At 48.2% G+C, this 27,203-nt stretch overlaps 2 protein-coding genes across 2 annotated transcripts; one reads left to right on the top strand and one right to left on the bottom strand.

Annotated features, from left to right (window-relative positions):
- On the bottom strand, positions 1-20,268 carry LOC130113679 (twinfilin-1-like). Its single transcript, XM_056281259.1, has 9 exons — positions 20,195-20,268; positions 18,768-18,848; positions 18,397-18,575; positions 13,785-13,880; positions 12,861-12,965; positions 6,492-6,617; positions 4,255-4,405; positions 3,647-3,768; positions 1-1,373 (listed from the first exon to the last, which is right to left on the bottom strand). Exons 1-9 carry the CDS (start codon positions 20,217-20,219, stop codon positions 1,206-1,208), a joined length of 1,053 nt encoding a protein of 350 aa, XP_056137234.1. The 5' UTR covers positions 20,220-20,268; the 3' UTR covers positions 1-1,205.
- LOC130113995 (transmembrane protein 117-like) lies at positions 18,186-26,835 on the top strand. Its single transcript, XM_056281712.1, has 3 exons — positions 18,186-18,216; positions 26,284-26,583; positions 26,792-26,835. Exons 2-3 carry the CDS (start codon positions 26,304-26,306, stop codon positions 26,833-26,835), a joined length of 324 nt encoding a protein of 107 aa, XP_056137687.1. The 5' UTR covers positions 18,186-18,216; positions 26,284-26,303.
- Positions 26,836-27,203: the final 368 nt, after the last annotated feature.

Below are 27,203 nucleotides of genomic sequence, written 5' to 3'. Positions count from 1 at the left end.
CATGATTTAAATATTTTATTTCTCTTCTTTAAAAAGAAAGATTTCTGGTAAGAAAACAATTAAGACCAAACGAGTTTTGTTTCTATTATAGTTACACTATATGAATGCAAAGGGATTTTTCCCTTCAAAACATGAGGTGAAGCTTGGTATTTTGCCTAATATTCATCAGTAGACAAGTGGACGTGGCATACATCATGATCAAGGTACCAGTATTCCCTTTCCTATCCAGTAGCTGGTTTTTTCTTCTTCTTCTTTTCCATCTAGTATTGTAACCACGCCATAAAAACAGCTTCCTCTATGTGAGTTGGCGTCATGATGAAATAATCTGGAAGCCCGTTTTTTTTTTTTTCTCCTTTTCTTTTCTACGATGGCCCTCATTGACGAAGATCATCAGCTCGGACAAGATTGCCCCCCCCCCCCCCCTAAACACAGACCATCACACAGCTACAGTATGTACATATACAGCACTTGCATAGAAAAATAAGTTTCTCAGCAGATGTGTGTTTTGTTATTTTTTCCCCCATGTAAATCACAGTTATAATATATATATGTAAAAAAAAAAAAGAGAAATCAAATTTTATCTAATTTAAAAAAAAAAAAAGAGCACAGTTAAAATGAATGAATGACAAGCGGAATACTTGTTTCATTTCTGCTTTTGGACCAACCTCGTGTCAGGCGTACAACAACCGGGAGACCAATGCCCCAGCGTGTGCAGCGCCGACACACGTGTTAAGGAATGCGAGTTAAAGAAATTCAAGCGTACGTGAACTTATAATTGGAGAGTTTTATCACGATGGCACGAGTTCACATCAGTTGCACCGACGACATTTTTTTTGAAGTTTTGGAGTTGGCAGCAACAACATAAAAACCTCAGCCTCTTTTTTTTTTTCCCAGCCTCTTCGAATCTCTGCAAAATACCTTTTGAATACAGTAACTTACATATCTATACTCATTCACCTTCCATTTGGCAAGCTACAAATGGAAATTCTGGGGTGTGTGTGTGCGTGTGTGTCATTGCTCAGTTCATTGTGTGCATAGTTCGGTCTGTGGATGAACTTTGTGGGAAATGAAGGTTTTTCAGGGTTTTTTTTTTTTTTTCTAAACAAAGGTTGTGTCAAATAGCCCCCCCCCCTCCTCCCTCCCATGAATGGAATGTTCCATTGTGGGGGCACAGGTAAAGGAGCGAGGCGGGGGTGTTCTGGTCTCTAATCGTCTTCTTCGCCCTCTGCAGGTGGTCTGGTGATTCGGCGGCCACCCCTCTTTCCCGCGGGGCCTTTGGGCTTAGCGAAGGCCTGTTTGTGCGCGTGCTGCTTGGGGTGCACCTCTTCGTACAGGAAGTCGCCGGTCAGTTCGTCGCCGTCTTCGATCTCCAGCTGAAAAAGAAGAAAAGGCGTCGATGAGCGAGGAGGGGCGGAACCGAATTCGACGCAGATATGCTAATACGCAACAAGATAAGCCTGAAATCTGGATTCAAGACCTCATCATTAGTCGTGAAAATAACAGCCGAGAATTTGTGGCCAAGCTGAAAGTGCTGGCGAGGTGGTGACGGTGGTTTACTGGTTTTATGAATTTAATTGTGCCACCGTCAGCACTCGTCACTATAGGAGATCCTGAACATCACATTGCTTTTTAAACCGGGCTGCAAGAAAATGTGGTCGGAGGACGACTTTATTATTTGTGATTGTACATCCATCCATCCATTATCCAAACCGCTTACCCCCTGATTGTACATACAAACAACGAAATTCCTTTTATGCATTTCGCCCATCCTATGCTAGGAGCAGTGGGGAGCCGCAGAATAGCACCCGGGGACCAACTCCAGTTCTTTTTTCCTATTGCCTTGCTCAGGGGCACAGGCAGGAGTATTTACCCTAACATAGTCTTTAGATGGTGGGCGGAAACCAGAGCACCTGGAGGAAACCCATGCAGACACGGGGAGAACATGCAAACTCCACACAGAAAGGATCTGGGACAGCCTGGGGTTCGAACCCAGGACCTTCTTGCTGCGAGGCAACAGCGCTAACCACTGGGCCACCGTACACTTGAGCATCACGATACTATCTTTCAAAATAGTTTATCGAGCTTCAAAAACACTGCACTGATTCTTCAGATTACAAATAAAACCCAGAGAGGTGGCAGCGGCACTACTTCATTGTATAGTTTCCATGTCTTACCACTAGGTGGCAGATGCAGCATTGTAACAGGGCTGCACATAACCACCAGTACCACGTTAGCTACGGCTCAGATTACTCGGATTTAATGCATATTGAGGCGTTGTCTAAACGACGCTTCTAAAATTGTGATAAAATGTTGCAATATATCACAGTGTGGTATCATAAAATATCACAAGATATAGAATTGTGACACTTGTATCATGTTATGAAACGTATCGCCAACTTCTTGCCAACACACAGCCCTACTTTTTTCAAAAGGTATATAAAAATACAGTGGCATGTTGGTGCAGTGGTTAGCGCGGTCATCTAATAGCAAGAAGGTCCTGGGTTGAACCCTGGGGTTGGCCAACCTTGGGGGTCCTGTTTCCTCCCCCAGTCCAAAGACATGTAGGTCAGGTGAATCAGACATACTAAATTGTCCCTAGGTGTGAATGTGTCGGCCCTGTGATGGCCTGGCGGCCTGTCCAGGGTGTCTCCCCGCCTGCCGCCCAGTGACTGCTGGGATAGGCTCCACCATCCTGCGACCCCAGTTGGGATAAGCGGCTTGGATAATGGATGGATATAAAAATAAAATTCCATTACCAAAATCTTAAGGCTGTTCCTCTGCCCAGGGCCCACCTACTCTCAAAACATGATGAGAACTCCGTTTTTGAAATAATTTGCAGACAGACACAAATGGGGGGTGGGGAAATAATTCCTCCTAAGCAGAGGTGAAAAATATGTCACAAAACAAAAGAACAAAAAATGAGATACGATGTAGTCGCTTCTCTGTGTGCTTGGTTTTATTACAATGTGTATGTTGCTTGTGTCTTTTCTCAAGTGGTTTGAGCCAATATGTTTATCTCCACGTCACTCTAGAGCAAAACAATACATCACCGTGGAGGGGTGGTGTGGCGGTCTACTCCGTTGCCTACCAACACGGGGATCGCCGGTTTGAATCCCCGTGTTACCTCCGGCTTGGTCGGGCCGAAGGTAACTACAGACACAATTGGCTGTGTCTGCGGGTGGGAAGCCGGGTGTGGGTATGTGTCCTGGTCGCTGCACTAGCGCCTCCTCTGGTCGGTCAGAGCGCCTGTTCGGGGGGGCAGGGGGAAGGGGGAACTTGGGGGATAGCGTGATCTTCTCACGCGCTACATCCCCCTGGCGAAACTCCTCGCTGTCAGGCGAAAAGAAGCGGCTGGCAACTCCACACGTATCAGAGGAGGAACGTGGTAGTCTGCAGCCCTCCCCGGATCGGCAGAGGGGGTGGAGCAGCGACCGGGACGGCTCGGAAGAGTGGGGTAATTGGACGGGTACAACTGGGGAGAAAACGCGGAACCCCCCCCCCCCAAAAAAACAAAAAACAAAACTGAAATTGCCAATAACTTTAATCTTCTATTTTCGCCCAAAACTTATGTTTCCTTCAGGGTGTCACAGAGTGCATCCTATCATATGCGCCATCAGCCTCCATCTCTCGGCGGGATGAACCTTACCTTTTTCTCGATCTCAATCTGGAGGTTATTTTCCACCATGTCGACCAGTGGGTTCTTGCAGCTGGAGTAGAGCATCCTCTCTCGGATACTACACTTGTAACCCGGCATGGAATAAATGAAGACTGTGACAGGAAAGAAGATGACAGTTAAATATGGTCATTACACATAAAGGCTAACAGTATAAGTTATGAACTTATTAAAAGCAAGAGAAGTTTGTACATAGTGCGAATTTAACATGGCGAAACGGTCAAGCTAAAAGGATCTGTGTGTGATATTCTGGCTTTGCTGAAGCATAATATGACTAGAAAATATCAGAAGGGATGCTGAGTGGTCCTGATTTAAACAAAGAAAATGACCTTTAACCCCCAGCCGGGGGTTGTACTGAGGGGGTTTCAGAATGGCAAACATCAGCAAAATCCTGTATAGCAAGTAAAGTAACTAAGAATATAGAAGATATCTAAAGATTTCTAGAGACAAGTAAGGAATTACAGTTAAAGTTAGGCGGAAATACTAAAAATGACCAATGGCAATCAATCCACCTCAGCGTGGGGCCAAATCAAGAGATCATCCTAGGTAGCCCCCGGTGGGATTAGACTCGTAAGACTCACCTGTGGACTCTAGGTAGTCGCCCTCGTGGGAGTGTTTGTAGAGGAAGAAGTGGTAACGCGCCGAGTCTTTCGGGATCCTCTTCGGCAGGTCTTTGACCTCTGTTGGGTCAGTGTTACACAACCGGATCAGCTCCTTCTCAAATTCTATTTCCTGTTGACACAACATGAGCAATGACAAGTCAGCCTCAGGGGGGGGTCACAGGAATGCCGCTCTGTCCACAGGGTCAGCTATTTGAATCCCAAGCCAGCTAAAAAAGCGAGAGCAAGTTTAAAAAATTCTATTCTGCCTCTTGTTAAGGTGCCCGTGAGCAAGGCATTCACCACTGCGCCAGTGCTCTCCAATGAGAACAACTGTGAGGTCTCATTTACCTGGAATAGGAACTATGAAGATGAATTGATTGAAAATGAACATGTTCTTGTTGTCAGCGTTCCTTGGATGGAGTAAAAAAAAGCAAAAGCAGACTTCATTGGAACGTCTGTCTACCTTACATTGTCCCGCAAAAAACACAAACAATGGCTCTTTCACCGCCGCACAATTAGAACTGTTTAAAAATGGGCGCCGAGACAAGGCAGCGCCCGATCCGAGTGCCACAAGTATTGCTTTGTGCCGAAAACTGATCTTGTGACAAGCCTTTTGAATTTCAATGTGCAGAAATGACACAATAGGCCTTTGGTCAGCATGACAATCTCTTTGTTCGTCTGCGAGTAAAGACACAGAAAAAGTCTTTAATTTTGTGTTAATTATATTTTAAGCTTTTTTTTAATAGAAACATTTATGGTTACAGATGCACCCACCTATTACAAGTTTCCTGGCCGATAACGGTTTTTTTTAAAAGTCTGACTGCCGATTCTGATTTTGGCCAATTCTGATTTTTTTCTTCTAAGAACCATAATTGACAGCATACAAAAACATTTACGTAACTTTTCTTTAATGGAAATTTCAACTGTATGTTCATGGTAAAATACTGGCTATTAAATAACCTAAATTTTCTCCAGAACTGCACCAGGTTACAGGACCTTCTCTCACTCAAACAAATCTTAAAATGAAAACCTGCTCTAGGTTACTGGACGGAGCTTTTTTTGTACACACTGAAACTGAATTGCAGTATATCCCACTTTATCTAGCATGTTTTACTTTCCCAAAGTAAACGATGGTTTTCCACAACATTTGTGTGTGCGTGTGGGGGGCGTTACAGTCTGCCATTGTGTGTACGACGTGAACAAGCGGCACCCTTCAGGGCGGAAAAACGAAGCCAACGCTAAGTGTAAACATTTGCAGTTCCTCGAATGGCCACTTGAGGCTGGCTCCAAAAAGCGAGTCAATCCCTATAGATCCCCATGTTAAAACGGCCAACTTTACAACAGAAACAAACATGGCTACAGCCTGGTACAAAAAATGGTTTTGGTCTCTATAGCTAATTTCCCCGTTCATGACGCGGGGTGAATTTTAAAAAACTCACCCGTTTAAATTATATTAAGGCTTACAGTTATGCGTAATTAGGGGTGTGTCTGCTTTCAATGAAAGGTGAGTCAGGACCTGGTTGCAATGTGTATCCATGGCACTGTGTACGTTTAAATAGCCGTGAGCTTGTTTTTGGGTGCTGTCCAGTTGATGATAATCTATCCATGCAAAATATTATTTAATCAGCGACTCTCTTAGCTACACTAACACTGTTCATGTGAAGCAGCCATTTCGAGTTGGTCTTGTTGTCTTAGCATGTGATAAATTTGGAATGCGGCTTCGTATGGCGGAACCAGGTACAGTCAGGTTGCCGGCGTGCATAGTATCCTTGGTTTCTTAGCCAGATCCACCCCTCGCTCCTCCCCAGCTCCACCCTCTCGTCCAAATATGGTCACCTCTGGTTGCAAAAAAACCAAGATGGCGACAGGAAAATGCCAAACTCAAGGCTTCAAAACAGCAGTCCACAAATCAATGGTGGGTGATATCGCAGTGTCTACGTCCATTACTTGATCCAGTCTATGGACGTGAACCATTGTGCAGAGCATGCGTGTAAATCTGAGCAGCACAGTATCGGATTATCTGAGACTGACCGGCCAGTCACCGGTCACGGCCAATCAAACTGGAAATCAGCCGATTCCGGTCACCGGCCAATCGATCGGTGCGTCTCTAATTACCGTATCTTACTTACAAATGAAAACAAATGATGTGCCTGCTTGACCGATTCACCTTGAAAACTGACGGGGAATCAAAACATGATTTAAGTCATATGACTCACAAGTTGGACGTAGTTCACTTTCCTGTCCCTGAAGCGCTCGAGGGCCTCGACCGCGTCGCCGTGCATGGGGAAGGCCACTCCCTGCAGCGTCTGCTGCTTGGTGTCCACGCTAATGTCCGTCTGCACCTGGAAAACACACATACACACACACACACCGATAAAAGCTGTGAATGCACCACCCCCAAAACTACCACGTTCTCCTCAAATGAACTTACATGTTTGTACTGAAAGAGACAACAGCCCTCCTGGAAAACACCTACAGAGCTGCGACTGCCGGGCGGGGATTATACTACTCTGATGGACTGCGTTCATTTTTAGAGAGCCCGGCTCTCAGAAAAACGAGAATGCCTCGCAAACACGGCTGAACCGCTAATTTCTCCGACTTGCATGCCAAACAGGACTGCGGGACCTTTAGCCCGCTACTCGGCGAAAGCCTCCAAGGCGCTCGCCTGATGAATATTTCAAAAGCCTCCTTTTCAGCAGATTAATTGTATATTATCGTCCTCCCCACAGCTGACTCAAGTGGGAAGTAGTTCCACCCTGACGTCTTGTTTTCGCCCGCTGCTTCTGAGCGGCTGCATCCTGGAACAGGATCGCTGCCTATCAAAGAACTTCCTTTTATGGTGCTGTGAGAGGCAGTTCTTGTTTATGTGACAGCAGCAATTAGACAGCGCCACTTCCTTTAAAGTGCTCATAGCTGGTCTGTTTATAGGACCGCCTCCCCCCAAAATAAGCTACGGTTGTAGATCATCAGAAGTCTCCTTCTGCACTCCCTCGTCTGCAGCCGAGGACTGACTCACTTCACAGGAGCGGTTCAGACATAACAGCGTGAGGTTAGATTCACGGATGCCACGTTGCATCTATGACTGATCACACTTAAAGCACGATGACCTGCTTCACAATCGTCTTAAAGCTGCTACGAGCAGTCCTTCACTAGTTATTTATCAGTCTCCGTTTAACTTTGATACCCCTAAAAGCAGATTAGACCATCGGTGAGAAAATTAGGTACTGTTACATAACAATGCGAAATAACTGTCGCCAGGTCAGATTCCTCAGGAGTGGGGCGTCCGGGTAGCACAGCGGTCTATTCCGTTGCCTACCAACACGGGGATCGCCTGTTCAAATCCCCGCGTTACCTCCGGCTTGGTCGGATGTCCCTACAGACACAACTGACCGTGTCTGCAGGTGGGAAGCACTATGCGGGTATGTGTCCTGGACGCTGCACTTGCGCCTCCTCTGGTCAGTCGGGGCGCCTGCTCGGGAGGGGGGGGGTACTGGGGGGAATAGCATGATCCTCCTACGGTACTATATCCCCCTGGTGAAACGCCTCAATGTCAGGTGAAAAGAAGCAGCTGGTGACTCCACATGTATCGGAGGAGGTGCTATTCGGCATCCCTCCCCGGATCAGCAGAGGGGGGTGCAGCAGCGGCTGGGACGGCTTGGAAAATAAGGTACCTGGCCAAGTAGAATTGGGGAGGAAAAGGGGAGAAAAATCCAAAACGGAAAAAAAAATTCCTCGGGAGATCTGATGAAACGATTTATGTCACACAGATGGGATACACAGCCACAATGAGATACAATACCTCATCGCCGTCCATCTTGCAAGCTGTTTTTCTAGAACACCACCACATCCCTCTGCTTTACCAAACACCATCACATCCCTCTCCTTTACAAAACACCACCACATCCCTCTGCTTTACAACACACCACCACGTCCCTCTCCTTCACAAATCACCACCACATCCCTCTCCTATACAAAACACCACCACATCCCTCTGCTTTACAACACACCACCACGTCCCTCTCCTTCACAAATCACCACCACATCCCTCTCCTATACAAAACACCACCACATCCCTCTCCTATACAAAACACCACCACATCCCTCTCCTATACAAAACACCACCACATCCCTCTCCTTTACAACACACCACCACATCTCGCTCCTTTACAAAACACCACCACATCCCTCTCCTTTACAACACACCACCACATCTCGCTCCTTTACAAAACACCACCACATCCCTCTGCTTTACAAAACACCACCACATCCCTCTGCTTTATAAAACACCACCACATCCCTCTCCTTTACAAAACACCACCACATCCCTCTGCTTTACAACACACCACCACGTCCCTCTCCTTTACAAATCACCACCACATCCCTCTCCTATACAAAACACCACCACGTCCCTCTCCTTCACAAAACACCACCACATCCCTCTGCTTTACAACACACCACCACGTCCCTCTCCTTTACAACACACCACCACATCCCTCTCCTATACAAAACACCACCACGTCCCTCTCCTTCACAAAACACCACCACATCCCTCTGCTTTACAAAACACCACCACATCCCTCTGCTTTACAACACACCACCACATCCCTCTCCTTTACAACACACCACCACATCCCTCTCCTATACAAAACACCACCACATCCCTCTCCTATACAAAACACCACCACATCCCTCTCCTTTACAACACACCACCACATCTCGCTCCTTTACAAAACACCACCACATCCCTCTGCTTTACAAAACACCACCACATCCCTCTGCTTTATAAAACACCACCACATCCCTCTCCTTTACAACACACCACCACATCTCTCTCCTTTACAAAACACCACCACATCCCTCTCCTTTACAAAACACCACTACATCTCTCTCCTTTACAAAACACCACCACATCCCTCTCCTTTACAAAACACCACCACATCCCTCTCCTTTACAAAACACCACCACATCCCCCTCCTTTACAAAACACCACCACATCCCTCTCCTTTACAAAACACCACCACATCCCTCTCCTTTAAAAAACACCACCACATCCCTCTCCTTTACAACACACCACCACATCTCTCTCCTTTACAAAACACCACCACATCTCTCTGCTTTACAAAACACCACCACATCCCTCTCCTTTACAAAACACCACCACATCCCTCTCCTTTACAAAACACCACCACATCCCCCTCCTTTACAACACACCACCACATCCCTCTCCTTTACAAAACACCACCACATCCCTCTCCTTTACAAAACACCACCACATCCCTCTCCTTTACAACACACCACCACATCTCTCTCCTTTACAAAACACCACCACATCTCTCTGCTTTACAAAACACCACCACATCCCTCTGCTTTACAAAACACCACCACATCCCTCTCCTTTACAACACACCACCACATCTCTCTCCTTTACAAAACACCACCACATCCCTCTCCTTTACAAAACACCACCACATCCCTCTCCTTTACAAAACACCATCACATCTCTCCTTTACAACACACCACCACATCCCTCTCCTTTACAACACACCACATCCCTCTCCTTTACAAAACACCACTACATCGCTCTCCTTTACAAAACACCACCACATCCCTCTCCTTTACAAAACACCACCACATCCCTCTCCTTTACAAAACACCTCCACATCCCTCTCCTTTACAACACACCACCACATCCCTCTCCTTTACAAAACACCACCACATCCCTCTCCTTTACAACACACCATCACATCTCTCCTTTATAAAAACACCACCACATCCCTCTCCTTTACAAAACACCACCACATCCCTCTCCTTTACAACACACCACCACATTCCTCTCCTTTACAACACACCATCACATCTCTCCTTTACAAAACACAACCACATCCCTCTCCTTTACAACACACCACCACATCCCTCTGCTTTACAAAACACCACCACATCCCTCTCCATTACAACACACCACCACATTCCTCTCCTTTACAAAACACCACCACATCCCTCTCCTTTATAACACACCACCACATCCCTCTCCTTTACAAAACACCACCACATCCCTCTCCTTTACAACACACCACCACATCCCTCTCCTTTACAACACACCACCACATCCCTCTCCTTTACAAAACACCACCACATCTCTCTCCTTTACAAAACACCACCACATCTCTCTCCTTTAAAAAACACCACCACATCCCTCTCCTTTACAACACACCACCACATCCCTCTCCTTTACAACACACCACCACATCCCTCTCCTTTACAACACACCACCACATCCCTCTCCTTTACAAAACACCACCACATCCCTCTCCTTTACAAAACACCACCACATCCCTCTCCTTTATAAAACACCACCACATCCCTCTGCTTTACAAAACACCACCACATCCCTCTCCTTTACAACACACCACCACATCCCTCTCCTTTACAAAACACCACCACATTCCTCTGCTTTACAAAACACCACCACATTGCTCTCCTTTACAACACACCACCACATCCCTCTCCTTTACAAAACACCACCACATTCCTCTCCTTTACAAAACACCACCACATCCCTCTCCTTTACAAAACACCACTACATCTCTCTCCTTTACAAAACACCACCACATCCCCCTCCTTTACAAAACACCACCACATCCCTCTCCTTTACAAAACACCACCACATCCCTCTCCTTTACAACACACCACCACATCCCTCTCCTTTACAAAACACCACCACATTCCTCTCCTTTACAACACACCACCACATCCCTCTCCTTTACAAAACACCACCACATTCCTCTCCTTTACAAAACACCACCACATCCCTCTCCTTTACAAAACACCACTACATCTCTCTCCTTTACAAAACACCACCACATCCCTCTCCTTTACAAAACACCACCACATCCCCCTCCTTTACAACACACCACCACATCCCTCTCCTTTACAAAACACCACCACATCCCTCTCCTTTACAAAACACCACCACATCCCTCTCCTTTACAAAACACCACCACATCCCTCTCCTTTACAAAACACCACCACATTCCTCTCCTTTACAAAACACCACCACATCCCTCTCCTTTACAAAACACCACTACATCTCTCTCCTTTACAAAACACCACCACATCCCTCTGCTTTACAACACAAACGCAGCAGCTACCAGAGGGTGAATGTACAGCTTTATGGCACAAGGGAAGTAAAGTGAAGTAAAATGAAGCCGTTCTTCTGTAAAACGCGACCACTTTTGTCCATAGGGGTGCGGAGAGGCAACAAACAAAGAACGCCAAGCAGCTTTGAACAGCTCCCCTCCAGCACAGATACAGCACCTATGGGTGCAACAAGGGCCAATTTCAGCTCGAGTTTTGTTCCTCCTGCTACAGAAGCACTGAATAAACTCCTGTGACCTTTCAACGACCCTACTAGCCTACTGACCGGCTTCTGTGTTGTTGGCTTATGTCAGTGTTGCAGGTTTTATGACGTGGGTGTGTGTCTGTGTCGATTGTGTTAATCTGTTCTGTTGTGTATGTAAATGGTATGGGATCTAGTATTCATGTGCAAGTTTTTTCCTTCTTTGGATGTTTTCTCCCCAATTGTATCCGGCCAATTTACCCCACTCTTCTGAGCCGTCCCGGTCGCTGCTCCACCCCCTCTGCCGATCCGGGGGGGGGGGGGGGGGTTGCAGACTACCATACATGTGGAGTCGCCAGCCGCTTCTTTCCACCTGACAGGGAGGAGTTTCACCAGGGGGACGTAGCACGTGGGAGGATCACGTGCTATTCCCCAGTTCCCCCTCCTCCCTGAACAGGCGCCCCGACCGACCAGAGGAGGCGCTAGTGCAGCAACCAGGACACACACCCACATCCGGCTTCCCACCCGCAGACACGGCCAATTGTGTCTGTAGGGACGCCCGACCAAGCCGGAGGTAACGCGGGGATTCGAACCAGCGACCCCCCCGTGTTGGTAAGCAACGGAATGCAAAGAATTTCTCCCCTCATGAAAATAACCTTCCTATCGATCCACCTATGTCCATCTGTATGTCTGTCTGCCTGCCTGTCTGCCTGCCTGCCTGTCTGCCTGTCTTGTCTGAATAAGGTAGATAAACATTGCAACCAAGCACCAGAACTGCACCATGACCTTGCACACCGTACACAGCTAATGCCGAGTATCACCAAATATCCTCCCCCCAAACTCCACAGGGGTCTCTGAAAGCTCTCCTTAGAGCATCCTCATCGCTTACGGTGCACAAGGCATTACTTAAGAGGCCAACAGATAGCGGCACGAGCCCCGTTAGATTCATCTCTGCCAACATCCTGCCGTTTTAATGCATCAGCACGTCAGCGCCGGCCGAGCAAGCGGACGCACACTCGCGCTGCTGCTGACCTTGCGGCGCTTCGCGCGCACGCAGCACCGGCCTTCTCCGACGCGCACACACAGCACTCCCTCGCTACAGCGTCCTCCATCGCATGCACGGGAGGACGCTTACATTGTTTCATTTCCTGTTAAGGCGGCCCAAGATAGAAACCACCAGGGGTTTGTGGACTTATTCAGAGTGTGTGTGTGTGTGTGTGTGTGTGTGTGTGTGGGCTTGCTTGCATACCTCATTGAGTTTAATCTGCCTCAGCTCCTCCTCTGCAGCGGTGAGGGGTAGGGGGGCGGCCTTGGAGGTCAGGTATTTCTTATAGCCGCCGAGATTCACATCGTCCTGCGCGTGAAAACAAACAGAACCGCGCCGCGCGGGGCCGCCGATTAGAGTCGCGTCAAATCACAGCGCCATCCGATTACAGATCGGTTCGCGCAAACGTGCCGCAACCCCAGATTTCTCCGGGAAACGAGGGACGCAACGGAGGAATCGGCAAAAAAATGATTCGAGTTCGCAAACGAGACGGGTTTCGTTACATAACCCGAGAAACGTCCATCCGTGATCCCGAACCGCTTATCCTGCTCTCGGGGTGGCGGGGGGATGCTGGAGCCTATCCCGGCAGTCATTGGGCGGCGGGCGGGGAGACACCCTGGACGGGCCGCCAGGCCATCACAGGGCCAACACACACACACACACACACACATTCACACCTTGGGACAATTGAGTACGGCCGGGTCACCTGACCTACATGCCTTTGGACCGTGGGAGGAAACCAGAGCATCGCTCTCCTGATCCGTACACCAACATCACAGCACGCTCAGCGGATTAAACGCATTTCACTTTAAACAGTCGGAAGAGGACAGACGCATTTTATTCGGTACATTGGTCACACCTTTAATACGCGCTATCAACAGAGGGCGAGGCCTGACGGCGGGTAATTCACCATCGACTGTGCTCAGACGTGCGTGAGCCTCGTGACGAACATCTCAACAGTAAATTACAGGTCATACGTACCACGGATACTTCGGAGAAACACGATCGGTTAAAGAAAGTCACATTTTCTAAGAAAATCTGCTTCACTAAGGGGCATCAGCAGTGTTTTATACCTGATATAAAATACCTGTATATTATATATTATGCTCTGTAATCCATCTGACCGACCTTAGCGGTGCCGAACATCTCGTCTTTGATGTGCCCGCCGCCAAACTCTTTCTTCAGCGTGGCTCTGGTGGCAGCGTACAACATTTTGTGTCGCACCTGTGGTCGAGAAAAAGAAGAACTGATCAGTGAATCACAGAAAAACAAACAAAAAACCTGACATGTGCTAAACTTTAACAGTACATACAGAAATATCATGTCTAGTTTCATCGCAAATATTTCAACTACGGTGGGGGGGGGGGGGGGTCCGGGTGGTGGGGGGGTCTATTCCGTTGCCTTCCAACACGGGGATCTCCGGTTCGAATCCCCGTGTTACCTCCGGTTTGGTCGGGCGTCCCTACAGACACAATTGCCCGTGTCTGTGGGTGGGAAGCCGGATGTGGGTGTGTGTCCTGGTCGCTGCACTAGCGCCTCCTCTGGTCGGTCGGTGCGCCTGTTCGGGGGAACTGGGGAGAATAGCGTGATCCTCCCACGCGCTACATCCCCCTGGGGAAACTCCTCCCTGTCAGGTGAAAAGAAACAGCTGGCGACTCCATATGTACGGGAGGAGGCATGTGGTAGTCTGCAGCCCTCCCCGGATCAGCAGAGGGGGGTGGAGCAGCGACCGGGATGGCTCAGGAGAGTGGGGTAATTGGCCGGATACAATCGGGGAGAAAAACCGGGGGGATTAAAAAAAAATTCAACAGCATAATTTCATAATTACTTTTGCAGAGACATCACTTCGTCAAGCGACGGTTTTCCCGAAAACAAGCGGAACACGTGGAAGGCCACAACGTTCCAGTGAAAATCCCTTTAAGTGCAACTGCTGTGAAAACCTGCAGCTTCCGAACAAGCCTGAACCTGAAGCACTCCGCCTCGAGAAGCCGGGCAGGAATGCTGAGCAACACTGCATCTTCTGGAATGGGATTTTTGCGGCTCTTACCCAGCATGCACCGGGGCCACTTGGTAAGAGCACACCGAAATGCAGGCACGGCACTAAGGCCAGATGTCGCTCGCTCCTTTGAAACGCCCCACATCCACCCATCACATCAGCAGCACTCCTACGCTTCTTTTTTTTTCTACTTCTTCATGCCAACCCTGACCAGCCATGACATCATACTGTATTACAAATGGTTTCCAAACACAATGGCCCGGGTCTGACTGGATCAGATAACAAATTTCAAGCGAATATTAAAGGTCTGTGGAGAAAACTACCTCACAATACAGAGCCACGTTATCTACAAAGTGTGATCCTGTCAAATAGAAGAAAAAAATTCTGGTTTTTTTCCCCCTTATCTACACTTTCAAACATGAGGAAAACAACAACAAGGTGGCACCACCATCTTGCTAAGGTTAATTCACTTGTTTCAGTATAAATAAGACAATGTGCACTGCATTGTTATTATGATCACAGATGATCGCCGAACCGAAGAGGAGACAAAGAGGACTTTTAATAATTATCTTCTTCTTCTTTCAGCTTGTTCCCTGTTTTTCAGGGGTCGCCACAGCGGACTGTACAGTTTTCATCGGTACCCTGTGAGGGCGCAGTACCAATGGCGGCCGTTGTTATCCGCGGCCTCAGCCAATCTCGTATGGAGCCTCGACTGAGCCAGTATGGTCTTGTCAATCCACATAATGATTTGGCAAAATTTTAAGCCGGATGCCCTTCCTGACACGACCACTAACCCTATGGACGGGGGTACAGGTAAAGCTCTGGATGCCATCCCAGTATTCATGGACTCGTGCACATGCCTGTCACCGGACACTATAATTATAACGTTTATTTTTAGACTACTTCGGTCTCAAACTGATCAGGAGGTTACGAGGAATCGAAGGAGGGAAAGTCTCTCCTTTGATCCCTCGTAACCTCCTGAGATGAGAGTATCAATGATGCTCTCATCTCATCCGATCTCATCTGAGATTCAATGAGAGTGAGAGTGGTTGAAAGCTAATTTGGCATCCTTCTCCATGTCTGACTCCGTCCTGGTACAGCCCTAAGTGCTCTGCCATTGGCTCTGCTGGTCCTGCCGTGTTCTTCATAATCAACAAATCTTTGTTATCTGATCGTGTCCCTGCTCAATTCAAACAAGGTTTTATTCAACCACTTCTCAAAAAAAAAAAAAAAAAAAAAAAATCAAACCTTGATCGTTCTCTACCCCAACATTACAGGCCTATCTCCAAGTTCCCTTTTGTAGCCAATATTTTAGAAAAAGTGGTTGCTAAGCAGCTCACAACTGCAATAAATGATCATAATAGCTTTGATGAGTTTGAGTCCATCTGGCTTGAGGCGGTTACACTCAACAGAAACACCTCTTTTTAGAGTCTCGAAGAATGTCCTGTGTTGGTGCTCTTGGATCTCAGTGCAACTTTTAATAGCATGGACCACCTTATCTAGCTTGAGAGACTTGGGCGGTGGGTGGGTATCTCTGGCTCAGCCCTGCAGTGGTTCTCCTCCTCCCTCCCCGATGAATTTTGCAGTTTCTGCTAGCAGCTTTGCCCCCTCACCTGAAACTCTGTATTGTGGTTTGCGTCAAGGTTTAGTCCTTGGTCCTATTGCTTGCCTTGTATATGCTTCCCCTTGGACAGATAATAAGGCACTTTAAAGGTATCTCCTATTACTGCTACGCAGATGATATTCAGTTATACATCTCATTTAAACCTCAAAACAAAGCTTAATTGTCAGCTTTAAATAACTGCCTAAAGACTATAAAAAACTGGGTGGCAGACCATTTCTTACAGCTAAATGCAGACAAAACAGCAGAGTTGTAAAAACCAGGTCCAGAAAGTAAATGTCCAAACCGTGTATTTGCTCCAATCATGTTACTACACCAGCTGATTTCATTAGCTAGTTTTCCCTACCTAGTTGAGGTGTGGTGTTGACTAGCATCTGCTGGTGTAGTGCACGAGTGGAGCAAATACGTGGTTTGGACTTTTACTTTCTGGACCTGGTTTTTACACCTCTGCAAAACAGAAATCCTTATTTCTGCCCCTCCTAGTCTTGTCCCTAAGATAAGAGATGGTCTTGGGTCTCTTGCCTCATCGGTTAGATCCCCCATAAGAAATCTGGGTGTCAATATGGCTCAGGCTCTGACTCTGGACCAACATGTCAAGTGTCTGATTCGCTCTTGTTTTTCCCAGCTGAGAAACACTGCAGAGCTCAGGCCTATTGTGTCTCAATCAGAGATGGGAAACTTCAATTCGTGCTTTTATATTGTCCAGCCTTGACAACTGTTAACTCTCTTTTCACCTGCCTCGGCAAAACAACCCTGGATCATTTACAAGCGATCCAATGTGCTGCTGCTAAACAAACTCTTGACAGGGTCCTCCAAAAGGTCTCATATGACACCAATTCAGATTGCTCTTCACTGGCTCCCCATCAAATTCAGAATCCAATTTCAAGTTCTCATGATCAACTGCCTACATTAGAGATCTACTATGGCCCTGTGTCACCAGCAGGTCTCTAAGGTCCTCTGATCAGGGTTTGCTGGTTGTTCCTCGAGCTAGGCTTAAAACTAAATGAGGTTGCACTTTTGAGGTTGTGGCTCCTTAACGTTGGAACCCTCTCGCTTTGGACACCTTTAAAAAGCAGCTCAAGACCCACTTGTTTAGACTTGCACTTGTGTAATCTTTCTGTTTTCCATGTATTCATGTTTTTATTGTATTTTATGTTTGCATGTGCGTTTATGTTTTATTTCTTCTGTGAAGCGCTTTGTGACATCTCTGCTCTCAAAAGGTGCTACATAAATAAAGTCATTTACTTACTGCGCCATTAAACCCAGCCTACACAACATTATAAAAAGACTATTGCAAACTGCGGCAATTACTTTGGAATTGCATCCCCGCCCACAATACACTATGGGGCTTTTTCATTTGTTACAATTTACCAGCAGTGTACTGTGTCGTGAGCAACTGTGATCAGCAGCCATACTGTGCAAGCACGACTCCAGCTATGTTCCATTAGACAGGAATAGCGAGGGAACAGGAGTCGCTTACCTTGATCAAGTTGAACACCTGAGCTGGGGACTTAAAGGACACATTCCCACGTATGGTTCGATTTTCGGCTTAGCGCTTACGGTGTTTGCCGTTTTTCTATTAAGGGTATATTTTTTTCTATAGATTAACAAGACATGGAGCTGGATGGCGAAACGCAGGCAAATGAGCAAATACGCGATCGGCAGCAGTTCAACCGTAAAACCAAAGCGTGTCAAACGTGGCGGCGTCCTAAATGTGGGCACTCTTTATCGTTTTCTGTAGTCTGAACGGCGACATTTTGTGATGTCTACACAGCTTGGTTGAGGGTGGGCGTTGTCACATTTTGGCCCTGCTCACAAGCAGGATCTAAACAATACCACACAATAGGGGTGGGTGCAGGAATCTGCTGCTGTGAGTGCATAACGAAACATAACTCATCAAGGCACGCCGCGGCTAAAGAGTGCTAATAGAAAAACCCCATTAGGTAAGTTGTGTTATTACATTTCCTCAATTGTCCCTTGCAAGGTTAAAGGTTAAGGTTAAAGGTTGTTAAGGTTGCATTGTTGTAGATTCTGCCTGCTACAGCACTATTGAATTTACCCACAAGGATTAGGCTGTTTTATTTGTTATTATCCCTTAAGCACCATATGGTGAAGTGTCTTACAACAGAGCGGTCAGGTGACCAGGCCAGGAAGAGCCACTCATAGCCCTGGTTGTTGGAGGAGTCCAGCCGGTACAGAATATAGCAGGGCACGTCATCCTCCAGGAGGGGAAGCACTAGCGAATCATACTCTTGATCCCACTGTTTTGATGCTTTTCTGGTCCCACCGAGTGTCAGCTGCTCTGTAGAAAGGAACAAGAACAACGAGAACAAACACTTCAATGGTGGATCATGTTTGACAAAGACTTGTCAGTTGACCTCAAACTCTAGGGTCGCCTATGGCGGATTGAAGACCTATTAAGGGTTGCTGTCACCCATACAGAAGACAGAAAAAGCATAAAACAAACTCTAGGGACCTCTGGGTCACCGCTTACCATCTTCAATCACTATCTTTAAGACTCGATATTGGTCTCCGCTCCTGGCATCGGCAAAGATGTCCTTCACGTCATTTCCCGCTGAGGAAATAACCAGAATGAGTTAGCCTCCTATCATGGGTCAAGGAACATGGACAAATTAGACCTGGATTACATCATTTGTAATAAATGGTTCATGGATTGCGATAACCTTAAAAAAAAACAACCAATCATTCTTTCGTAAGCAATATCGATCGTTGCAACCTTTTAAGCTGATTTTGACTAAAGAGTATCTGAGATGTTCCACACATTCAAGGGATGTAGGCTAAGTTCTGCACAATTTCGGCCTTTCTGAGCCTCCTACAGTTGATCAACATAGTAAGCACACATCAGTATGGTCAGTATTGCGTCACTCATGCTTTCTAATCATGCTCAAATCATACTTCTTAGAACTTCGTAATATTCCTACCAGAGCAAAATGACAATTCCATAACACACTTCAGTACTGCCAGAGTTCGTTTAAACAGCAAGCTTATTGTTGACTCTAGCAGCCGAGCCAAAACGTTGTTTCTCTTGCGGTAAAAGCTGAACGGACCCTTTTCACAGAGGTGTCATGGCAGGACAAACACAGTTGCAGCTCATAGAGGTAATAATGAGTAGCACACTTGCTCTTTGGTACACCGAAATCACCCATTGTCACTTTCAGCAGCTGCAACGACACGTCTGTGAGAGGGGTCCATAGTGTTGCAGACCACCACAAAATAAATAAATAAATAAACAAATCTACTGCCGCTTTGTAGTCTCTACACCCTCCTGGGCTCCTTTGAAAAGCAGATGGTATGTCTTCGCAGGCAGAACTACGGGTCAACTACGCCCAGACCTACTAGAGCAGCAGATTTGAATCAATCAAGCCATATTTATGCATCTTATTTCGTCCATTAAAATGCAATGCGCTATACGCGAGGCGAAAGAGCGCGGGTAGCAGGGCGGTAATGGCGAGAGAGAGACACGGGAGATACAAAATAACGTTACGTTAGAGGGGCGCGATACAATGTATCGAACACCGGCAAGAGTCCGTGGAACGTTTGAATGAAGGCGTTGCCCCGTAAATTCCGAAGACTCGCTTCGGGGTCAGAAAAGCTTCACAAAATCGGGTAAACAGAAAAAAAGGCGATTTGTCCACAGTTTCAACGATTTTTTGGGGTTCGTAAATTCGATAGCGGCCAACTAAAAAAAAAATGTCACCCGGTGTGATCGGACAGGAGAAGCGAAGTCAAAATCCGGACAGCGCTCATCCACAGCGCGCGCACGCTCGCTCGCGTCAAGCTAGCTTTAGAGGAAGCTAGCTAAGCTAACCCCGTCCTTAAAAGTTGAGCGGGCTTCACGCGCTCCCGGGGCGGGGAGAGAGTGTGGAGAAGATGCCGTTAAAAGAGAAGAGACACAAATACCTTGGATGCCCGTTTGATGCGACATGGTTGTTTTAGTGTACGGCAACAGACCGGGGCAGCTGATCGGCCGAACCTGAGCTGAAAACCAGGAAGTGGACTGCGCGCTGCGCGTGACCTCATCAACGGCGTGGTCACGTGGTCGAACAAACGACTAGAACGGAACGAAATAGAAAAATACAGTAGGATAGAGTAGAATAGAAAATGCGGTATTCCCCCCCCCCCAAAGAGAACTTCATACGTGTCAGTTATGAACGTTTCCTCTTCATATTCAAGTTAGTAAGTTAGTTTACAGCAGATAACCGAAATATGCTCCCAAATTATAACAAATACGTGGCGCAGTGGCCTCACAGCAAGAAGGTCCTGGGTTGGAAGTCCAACCTTGGTGGGTCGTCCCGGGTCGTTCTCTGTGAGGAGTTTACATGTTCTGCCAGTGTCTGCGTGGGTTTCCTCCGGTGGCTCTGGTTTCCTCCCACAGTCCAAAGACGTGTGTGTATAGATGGTGGACGAACCCTGTGCTGGCCTGGCGGCCTGTCCAGGGTGTCTCCCCGCCTTCCACCCATTGACTGCTGGGATAGGCTCCGGGTTAGAGTTATCCATCCATCCATCCATCCATGGATTATACAAATGCACTCTGATGTTCTGTGTTAGGTAGACACGGGCCCTTTAAGAGAGTGTTTCCGGGTTGACAGGGTGGAGCGAGGACTATGTTCGTTGGAGCAGCGCCATGTTGCTCGCGTTGTGATTTCGGACGGAAAAATAGAAGATACGCGTTGTCAGTGAGAGAAATTGTCCGTCTCTACTTTACTGCAATTTCCACATCGGTGACCCCGACGTTTGTCTGCTGGACGTTTCCAGAGACAAATCTTTATGAACACGGCGACTAATGCGGTTTCTCTCAAGCTGCCGGGGTTCTGGGAGTGGTCAGCCTCGGCTTGGTTCGCCCAGACTGAAGCGCAGTTCGCATTGCGGGAAATCACCGCGGACGCCACATAACAGTACCGTAGCGAATTCGGGGGGCAACCACAGGAACTGCCGCAGCCGGGACGCGAACCCGTCGCTCCCGCACCGCGGGAGACATCGCTAACTGCTCGACTAAAGGGCCCGACCCGCGGTACTGTTAACTCCAGAGCTTTCGCACCAGTCCCCACTTCGCAACACGGCCTCCCACAGTTTCGCATCCCTGCAAGTCTGCAGCCAGCAGAATACGTTTTCCTCTGCCACGACGCCCACCGTGGACCTCTGCAGCCTCCCTACGACGGGCCGTTCCACATCCTGGAGACCGGGAACAAGCACTTTGTCGTGAAAGTCGGCAACAAACCAGAGCACATGTCGGTGAATCGCCTCAAACTGGCTCACCTGGCCTTAGACCAACCTGTTGAACTTGCCCAGCCCCCACGGCGGGGGCACCCTCCTACCCTGATCCCGGCCCCTAAGGTTCCTCTACCTCCCTACCCCCACGCCCCACCACAGGGTCCCTAAGGCCCCTCCTGTAGGTACCCCAACATCCACACCTGTTCGGCAAAGCCGTTGTGGCCGGGCCATCCGCCCCCCCCCCTCCGTGTTGAATTTTTCTATAATGAATTGTGGGGGTACATATGTAGCGGGCTATATGGACATAATTCACCATAATTGGTTGATGTTCTGTGTTAGGTAGACACGGGCCCTTTAAGAGAGTGTTTCCAGGCTGACAGGGTGGAGCGAGGACTGTGTTTGTTGGAGCAGTGCCGTGTTGCTCTCGTTGTGATTTTGTACGGAAGAATAAATGACAAATACGTTCGTTTCTACTTTCCGGCAATTTCCACACGTGTAATAAACTAATAAATCATACTAATACAATCGTACTTTTATTCTAAATTAGTTTAGTAATTTGCTGTACTACTACTATACTAATATAAACTACCACTAATAGCCCCATACTAATACACTGCACTAATATACTACATTATGAAACTGTACTGATCTACTAATACCTCTAAGAAGGTGAGGGCCAACAGTTTTAGTTGTTAGCTCTTCTTTGTTTTAGCAGCCTCACACACGTGGTCTCAACAATCAGGATTCAACCTGACAGAAGAGTCAGTAATAATATATATTCCCCAGTTATTTCTTGAGATTGCACAGAAACACAGCTGACATAGAGGCCTAGAACTTCACCATACACTGTGGACCACCACATTAACAACGTAACAGTGTGTTGTGTGACTCTAGTCTTGAAAGGCTAGACCACAACGTGATAGATGTGAGTTTCCCATTAAGACCTGATCTTAGCCGAGTGTTAGCGGGTTCATTGGAAGTGCAGCTCGTATCAATGAGAACTTTTAATTTCACGATTAAAAGGTATATGGATGATTCTTCAATTAAGGGAGTTTTTCTGTACCCAGGGTAGATTTTCAAGAATTGTTTTTTTAAACCAATGTATTTGTTAGAGTTATGTTTTGTTAGCTATCAAAACAAGATTTGTGTCTCAATAATGATATTTTAATACTTTTTCAGGATGTTGAAAATTCAAATGTGCCAGAATTTCACTGTTTTGGGCTTGTCCCCAACCCAGACTTTTTAACTTCCCCTCTATAATAAAGTAATACAAATGGTTAAATTCATTAAGGCTTTACTTTGCATCTCCTCATGGTAATTTAAAAAGACATATTTCAAATTCATATATGTGCAATTTGCACATTTTTATGCTTAAATATCGCTGTCCCTCATACGTTACGTCACACCGAGCATTTTAGAGAGCAATGACGTCTTTTCAAACAACAACAACGTGGTTGCCATGGAAACGAGAAATGCCAGATGCGCATGACCGGTCATGGCAGAAGCGTGACTCTTTCATGTCCACAAATGTGAGTGATGTGAAGATGTACACGTCCTGATCTGAGAGTACGGTTATTAGGCGTCAGTACCAAACAAGTTACTAGTTGAGTAATTTAGTTCAAAAATAAGACATTTCCCTTTATTCGTGGTACATCGCACGCTAGTGTAACCGGTTATTTTCTTGCCCGGTGCGGGATTAGATACGAGGTGTACCGCGCCACAAGGCGACATCACTAACCGCTCGGCTAAAGGGTCAGACCCGTTAATTAGGGGCTAACGTGTCTTATTAGTAGTTTACAGTCGTCACCCTCCCCGGAAGCGCGCCCTAGCGCTTGTTCTTCCCGCGCTCTGAAGAGACTTCTGAGGATCTGCACACGTCCGGATCCCGCCGCTGCCACCAATGTAACCGATTGTTTTCTTGCCCGGTGCGGGATTCGATACGAGGTGTACCGCACCACAAGGCGACATCACTAACCGCTCGGCTAAAGGGTCAGACCCGTTAGTTAGGGGCTAACGTGTGTTATTAGTAGTTTACATTAGCTAACAAGTTAGCTTAGCAAGTCTAAGACTTGGCCACCTTTATCTCCAAAAAGTGAAAACGTCATTACCATCACGTGCCATTGCCGTCACGTGCTGCTGTTACAGCTTTGATAAAAAGCATCATGATATCAAACTTATATTGTAGGACGATCAAAGCTATGCTAAGATATTTGTTCCGGACCATTTAATTAATAGAGCTTTTTTAAAAAAAAAACAGATTTTAAAGAAATGTATTTTTTTTATTTTTTTCAAAAAATTCAAAAGCCAGAAGTGCCCCAAATTGAGGAATCCCCCCCATACAGAAGCTATGCAGGGTTTGGATTACACTCGGGGGGGGGGGGGGGGGGGGTTTTGGCTGTCTGCGGGGCAGTCCCGTCTGCTTGCCGCGAGCCTAGCCGCGCGACCGGGAAGACACTACGGAGGCCTGCTCGGCGCTAAATCCGGCAACATCTGGAGGCGCCGCTTCCAGCCCTGCCCCCTGCCGCCGCGCGCAGGCAGCTCTTCTCCCGTGCGGACGAATCGATGAACGCGTACATGGCCGGATAAATACCACCGCAGCGAAGCGGCGGGGACGGGGGGAGGACACTGCTGCACGTCTCGTCACGCGGGTGGCGTGAGTGTGTATATATGCGCGCCGCGGAACTTTACGCTCCCGTTTTTTGTTATCGTTGCCATTCGTTCCGCCATCCGAAGCGCCTCTCCCTCACGTCGGCGGGCTTCCCGGGAAACTCAGCAACGGATCCGAGCCAACAGGAAGTCCGCCTCCACTCGTGCTGACCGAGCGTGTGCCCGCGGACGTGCAGCCGGCGTGGACGGGCGCGCGTGCACGGACGGTCCTCTCCCCCCCCCCCCCGCCTGCACAATGGCAGAGGATTTGGGGGCTCCTGTGTCACAGCGGACAACAGGTCGCGTGGGTAATCCTGCCCCGTTTGCCCTCCCCGGTGCACCTCGGTAGCTGTCGGGGGTGACTGCAGAGGGCGGGAGCAGAGGCGGACTGGATGTGGCAGCGAGAAGCCGTGCGGCAAGCGGGGGGCACACGCGTCCTGGCCATCGACCGACGGGGGGGGGGGGGAACCGCAGATCGGCGTGGTGACAAACAGGTGCGTGGGCTTTGCCGTCTTGCACACATGGGAGGGGGGGGGGGGAGAGGGGAGGGTACAGGGGTAAGGTGTCTCCGCGTTTGGTTCGGGGTGTGTTGTTTCGTGTCCCTCGCCGTGTCCCAGCTCGCTGTGCGCATCGGCGTCGGAATGGTGTGATCGGAGGGTTCCGGTGGAGCTGGCTGGTGCGTAATCTCCGAGACGGGCCCGGATTTGCAGTGCCGTTTGGCGGCATCGCTGCTGTGGCAGTCGTGTGTGTGTGGTGTGTGTGTGTGGTGTGTGTGGGAGAGAGGGGGAGAGTGGGGGAGGGTGGGGAGGTCTGGGTCCAACGACTCGCGCTGGTCACATTACAGACAGAGTCGTTCAGAATCTGCCAGAGATGAACCGGTTTGACGGAGCGCCTTCGTGTATTTCCGGTAACACTTTGACACAGAGGTCTCCCCTATTGGTCAGTCCGAGGCCAAATATAGTTTTTTAAGGTGGTCTGCGGTGAAATAAAAACAATTAAAATCACTGACAGACCCGAGGGGAAAGTGCACGTGAAGCTGCTACAGCTTAATGAAAATGAAAGCGGAGGAGGCTTAGTGTTGCAGCCTAAAGAGGCTCTGTCCTTTCTCACAGGACCAGTCGGAGTCTTGCCAGACAACATCCATCCATCCATCCATCCGTCCGTCATCTGTACCAGCTTTACCCAATTCAGAGTCGCAGGGGGCTGGAATCTATCCCAGCATGCACTGGGCACAAAAGGCAGGTTGCCAGTCCGCCACAGAGCAAACCAAAGTGTGATGCCTGCGAAATTGAATACCCACGCCAATGGTCCAATATGACAGGGCTAATTCCAGGAGCGTTACCTCACCCTTAATTGCCACCGTGGGTATTTTGGGACATGGGTGTGTGTCTGTGTGTGTGTGTGATCCCGGAGGTCCGGGGAAAAAGCCAGACCGGCTGTGTGGCAGCACAGTGAGAGCTGGAGGAGGTGGAGTTCACGGGTGAGCGATAGGCCGGGTGGGGGTTTAAAAAGGCAGACGGGATGACTGTTGGGAAGTTACACAAGCGGCGCTTAGGTCGGCGTCCCCTGCCACCGCCACCCAGACGCATGGCTGCTGCAGCTGGGAGGGCGGCGCACGGCCTGCGGCTGCGGGCATCGCCTGTCTAAATAAACACTGTTGCTCCTTAAGCGGAGAGCTTACCTCGCCCAGGTAAGGCGCCTCGGCCTTTACGTGCCTCGCCGACCCACCGAGTAGTCAGTCTTCGAAGAGCTCATTTGAAAACATCTTTTTGTTGTTATTGTCACTGAGCAACAAATGCTTGTTAAAATGGGAATTCAGAAAGAGATGCCTCATGCTAACAGTCCCCCTGTTTAACCAGAGGGATTTCCAGGCTGCTAAAGGAAGAAGATAGAAGAAACAATAACTCTTAAGGCCGTGTTTTGGTAGGGAAAGCTGGTGTTACTCGGCCTCTCTTGGTTATCTGGGTTATAACAGCAGCGCTGGATGCACAACCTGTCCCGCTATCTAGAAACTCTGTGTGGGCGTGTTTTAGTTTTTTTTTACCACTGTCACCGTGTTTTGTAAAGCAATCTGAGGGAAAGATGTTCTCTCTCTTGCTCTCCCTCTCCCTCCCCCCCCCCTTTGCTCTCAGGTGGCCGGGGGAGCTCCAGGATGGAAATAGATGCCCGCTTTCGCTACTATTTCCAGCACCCGTGGTCCCGTCTCATCGTGGCCTACCTGGTCACCTTCTTCAACTTCCTCATCTTCGCCGAGGACCCCGTCTCTCACAGCCAGACGGAGGCCCACATGATCGTCGTGGGCAACTGCTTCTCCTTCCTGTTCAACAAGTACCCCGGGGGAGGGTGGAATGTCCTGAAAGTGCTGTGCTGGATACTGGCCGTCATCACCGGCCTCCTGGCCGGCAAGTTTATATTCCACCGCCGGCTCTTTGGTAAGTCATGCGCAGAGTAATGCCGGGGAATGTGCAGAGTGATGCTTGTTTTTGGCTGTGGCCGCCGCGTCCATGAAAGGCTCCTTATTCTCGCATTCCCCTTTTGTTGTGGTCTCGGCGCGGATTAAATCTCAGTTGTTCTTTCATTTCACCTCCCCTTTCCTCCGCTCGCGCCTTTTCTGCCTCTCTTTTCTCCTGTGATCGTTAGCTCAGATTGGATTTGTCTTAAACTGCTTCGAGGGCCCAGATTAGAGAGCTGTGCCACATACACCACCCATACGATGAGTGTTATAATAAAATTCAGACGATGATGATAAGAGAAATGACAGGCGACTTGAAAAGCCCCACATCATGGTCTGTGTAATCCTACTGTCATATAAGTACATTAATCCCGCGCAAATACGAAACAGGTCTGCGTGCTATTAGCGTGTAGCAGAATGCTTTGCGTTTTGTGCGGCTTTGACAGCTCTGTACCACAAGCACCCACAACCTGTGGTATAATATAATATCCAGCCCATTCATTCATGCTCAGTTCAGGGTCGCTTGGCACCAGTCCATCGCAGGGCTCACATACACAAGCACTCGCGCACCAGCCGTCACCGAAACCTATTTTGGGTCTC

The sequence above is a fragment of the Lampris incognitus genome, chromosome 6 (genome assembly GCF_029633865.1).
Source record: "Lampris incognitus isolate fLamInc1 chromosome 6, fLamInc1.hap2, whole genome shotgun sequence".
Classification (NCBI taxonomy): domain Eukaryota; kingdom Metazoa; phylum Chordata; class Actinopteri; order Lampriformes; family Lampridae; genus Lampris; species Lampris incognitus.
This window is presented reverse-complemented; position numbering and strand designations above follow the sequence as displayed.

Coding starts and splice junctions, on each gene's coding strand:
- LOC130113995 (XM_056281712.1), top strand. CDS start 26,304: ATGGAAATAGATGCCCGCTTTCGCTACTATTTCCAGCACCCGTGGTCC. Junction 26,584..26,791: donor ATTCCACCGCCGGCTCTTTG/GTAAGTCATGCG, acceptor TGTGATCGTTAG/CTCAGATTGGATTTGTCTTA.
- LOC130113679 (XM_056281259.1), bottom strand. CDS start 20,219: ATGTCGCATCAAACGGGCATCCAAG. Junction 13,881..18,396: donor GGTCACCTGACCGCTCTGTT/GTAAGACACTTC, acceptor TCTCGACCACAG/GTGCGACACAAAATGTTGTA. Junction 4,406..6,491: donor AAGTGAACTACGTCCAACTT/GTGAGTCATATG, acceptor TTGTGTCAACAG/GAAATAGAATTTGAGAAGGA.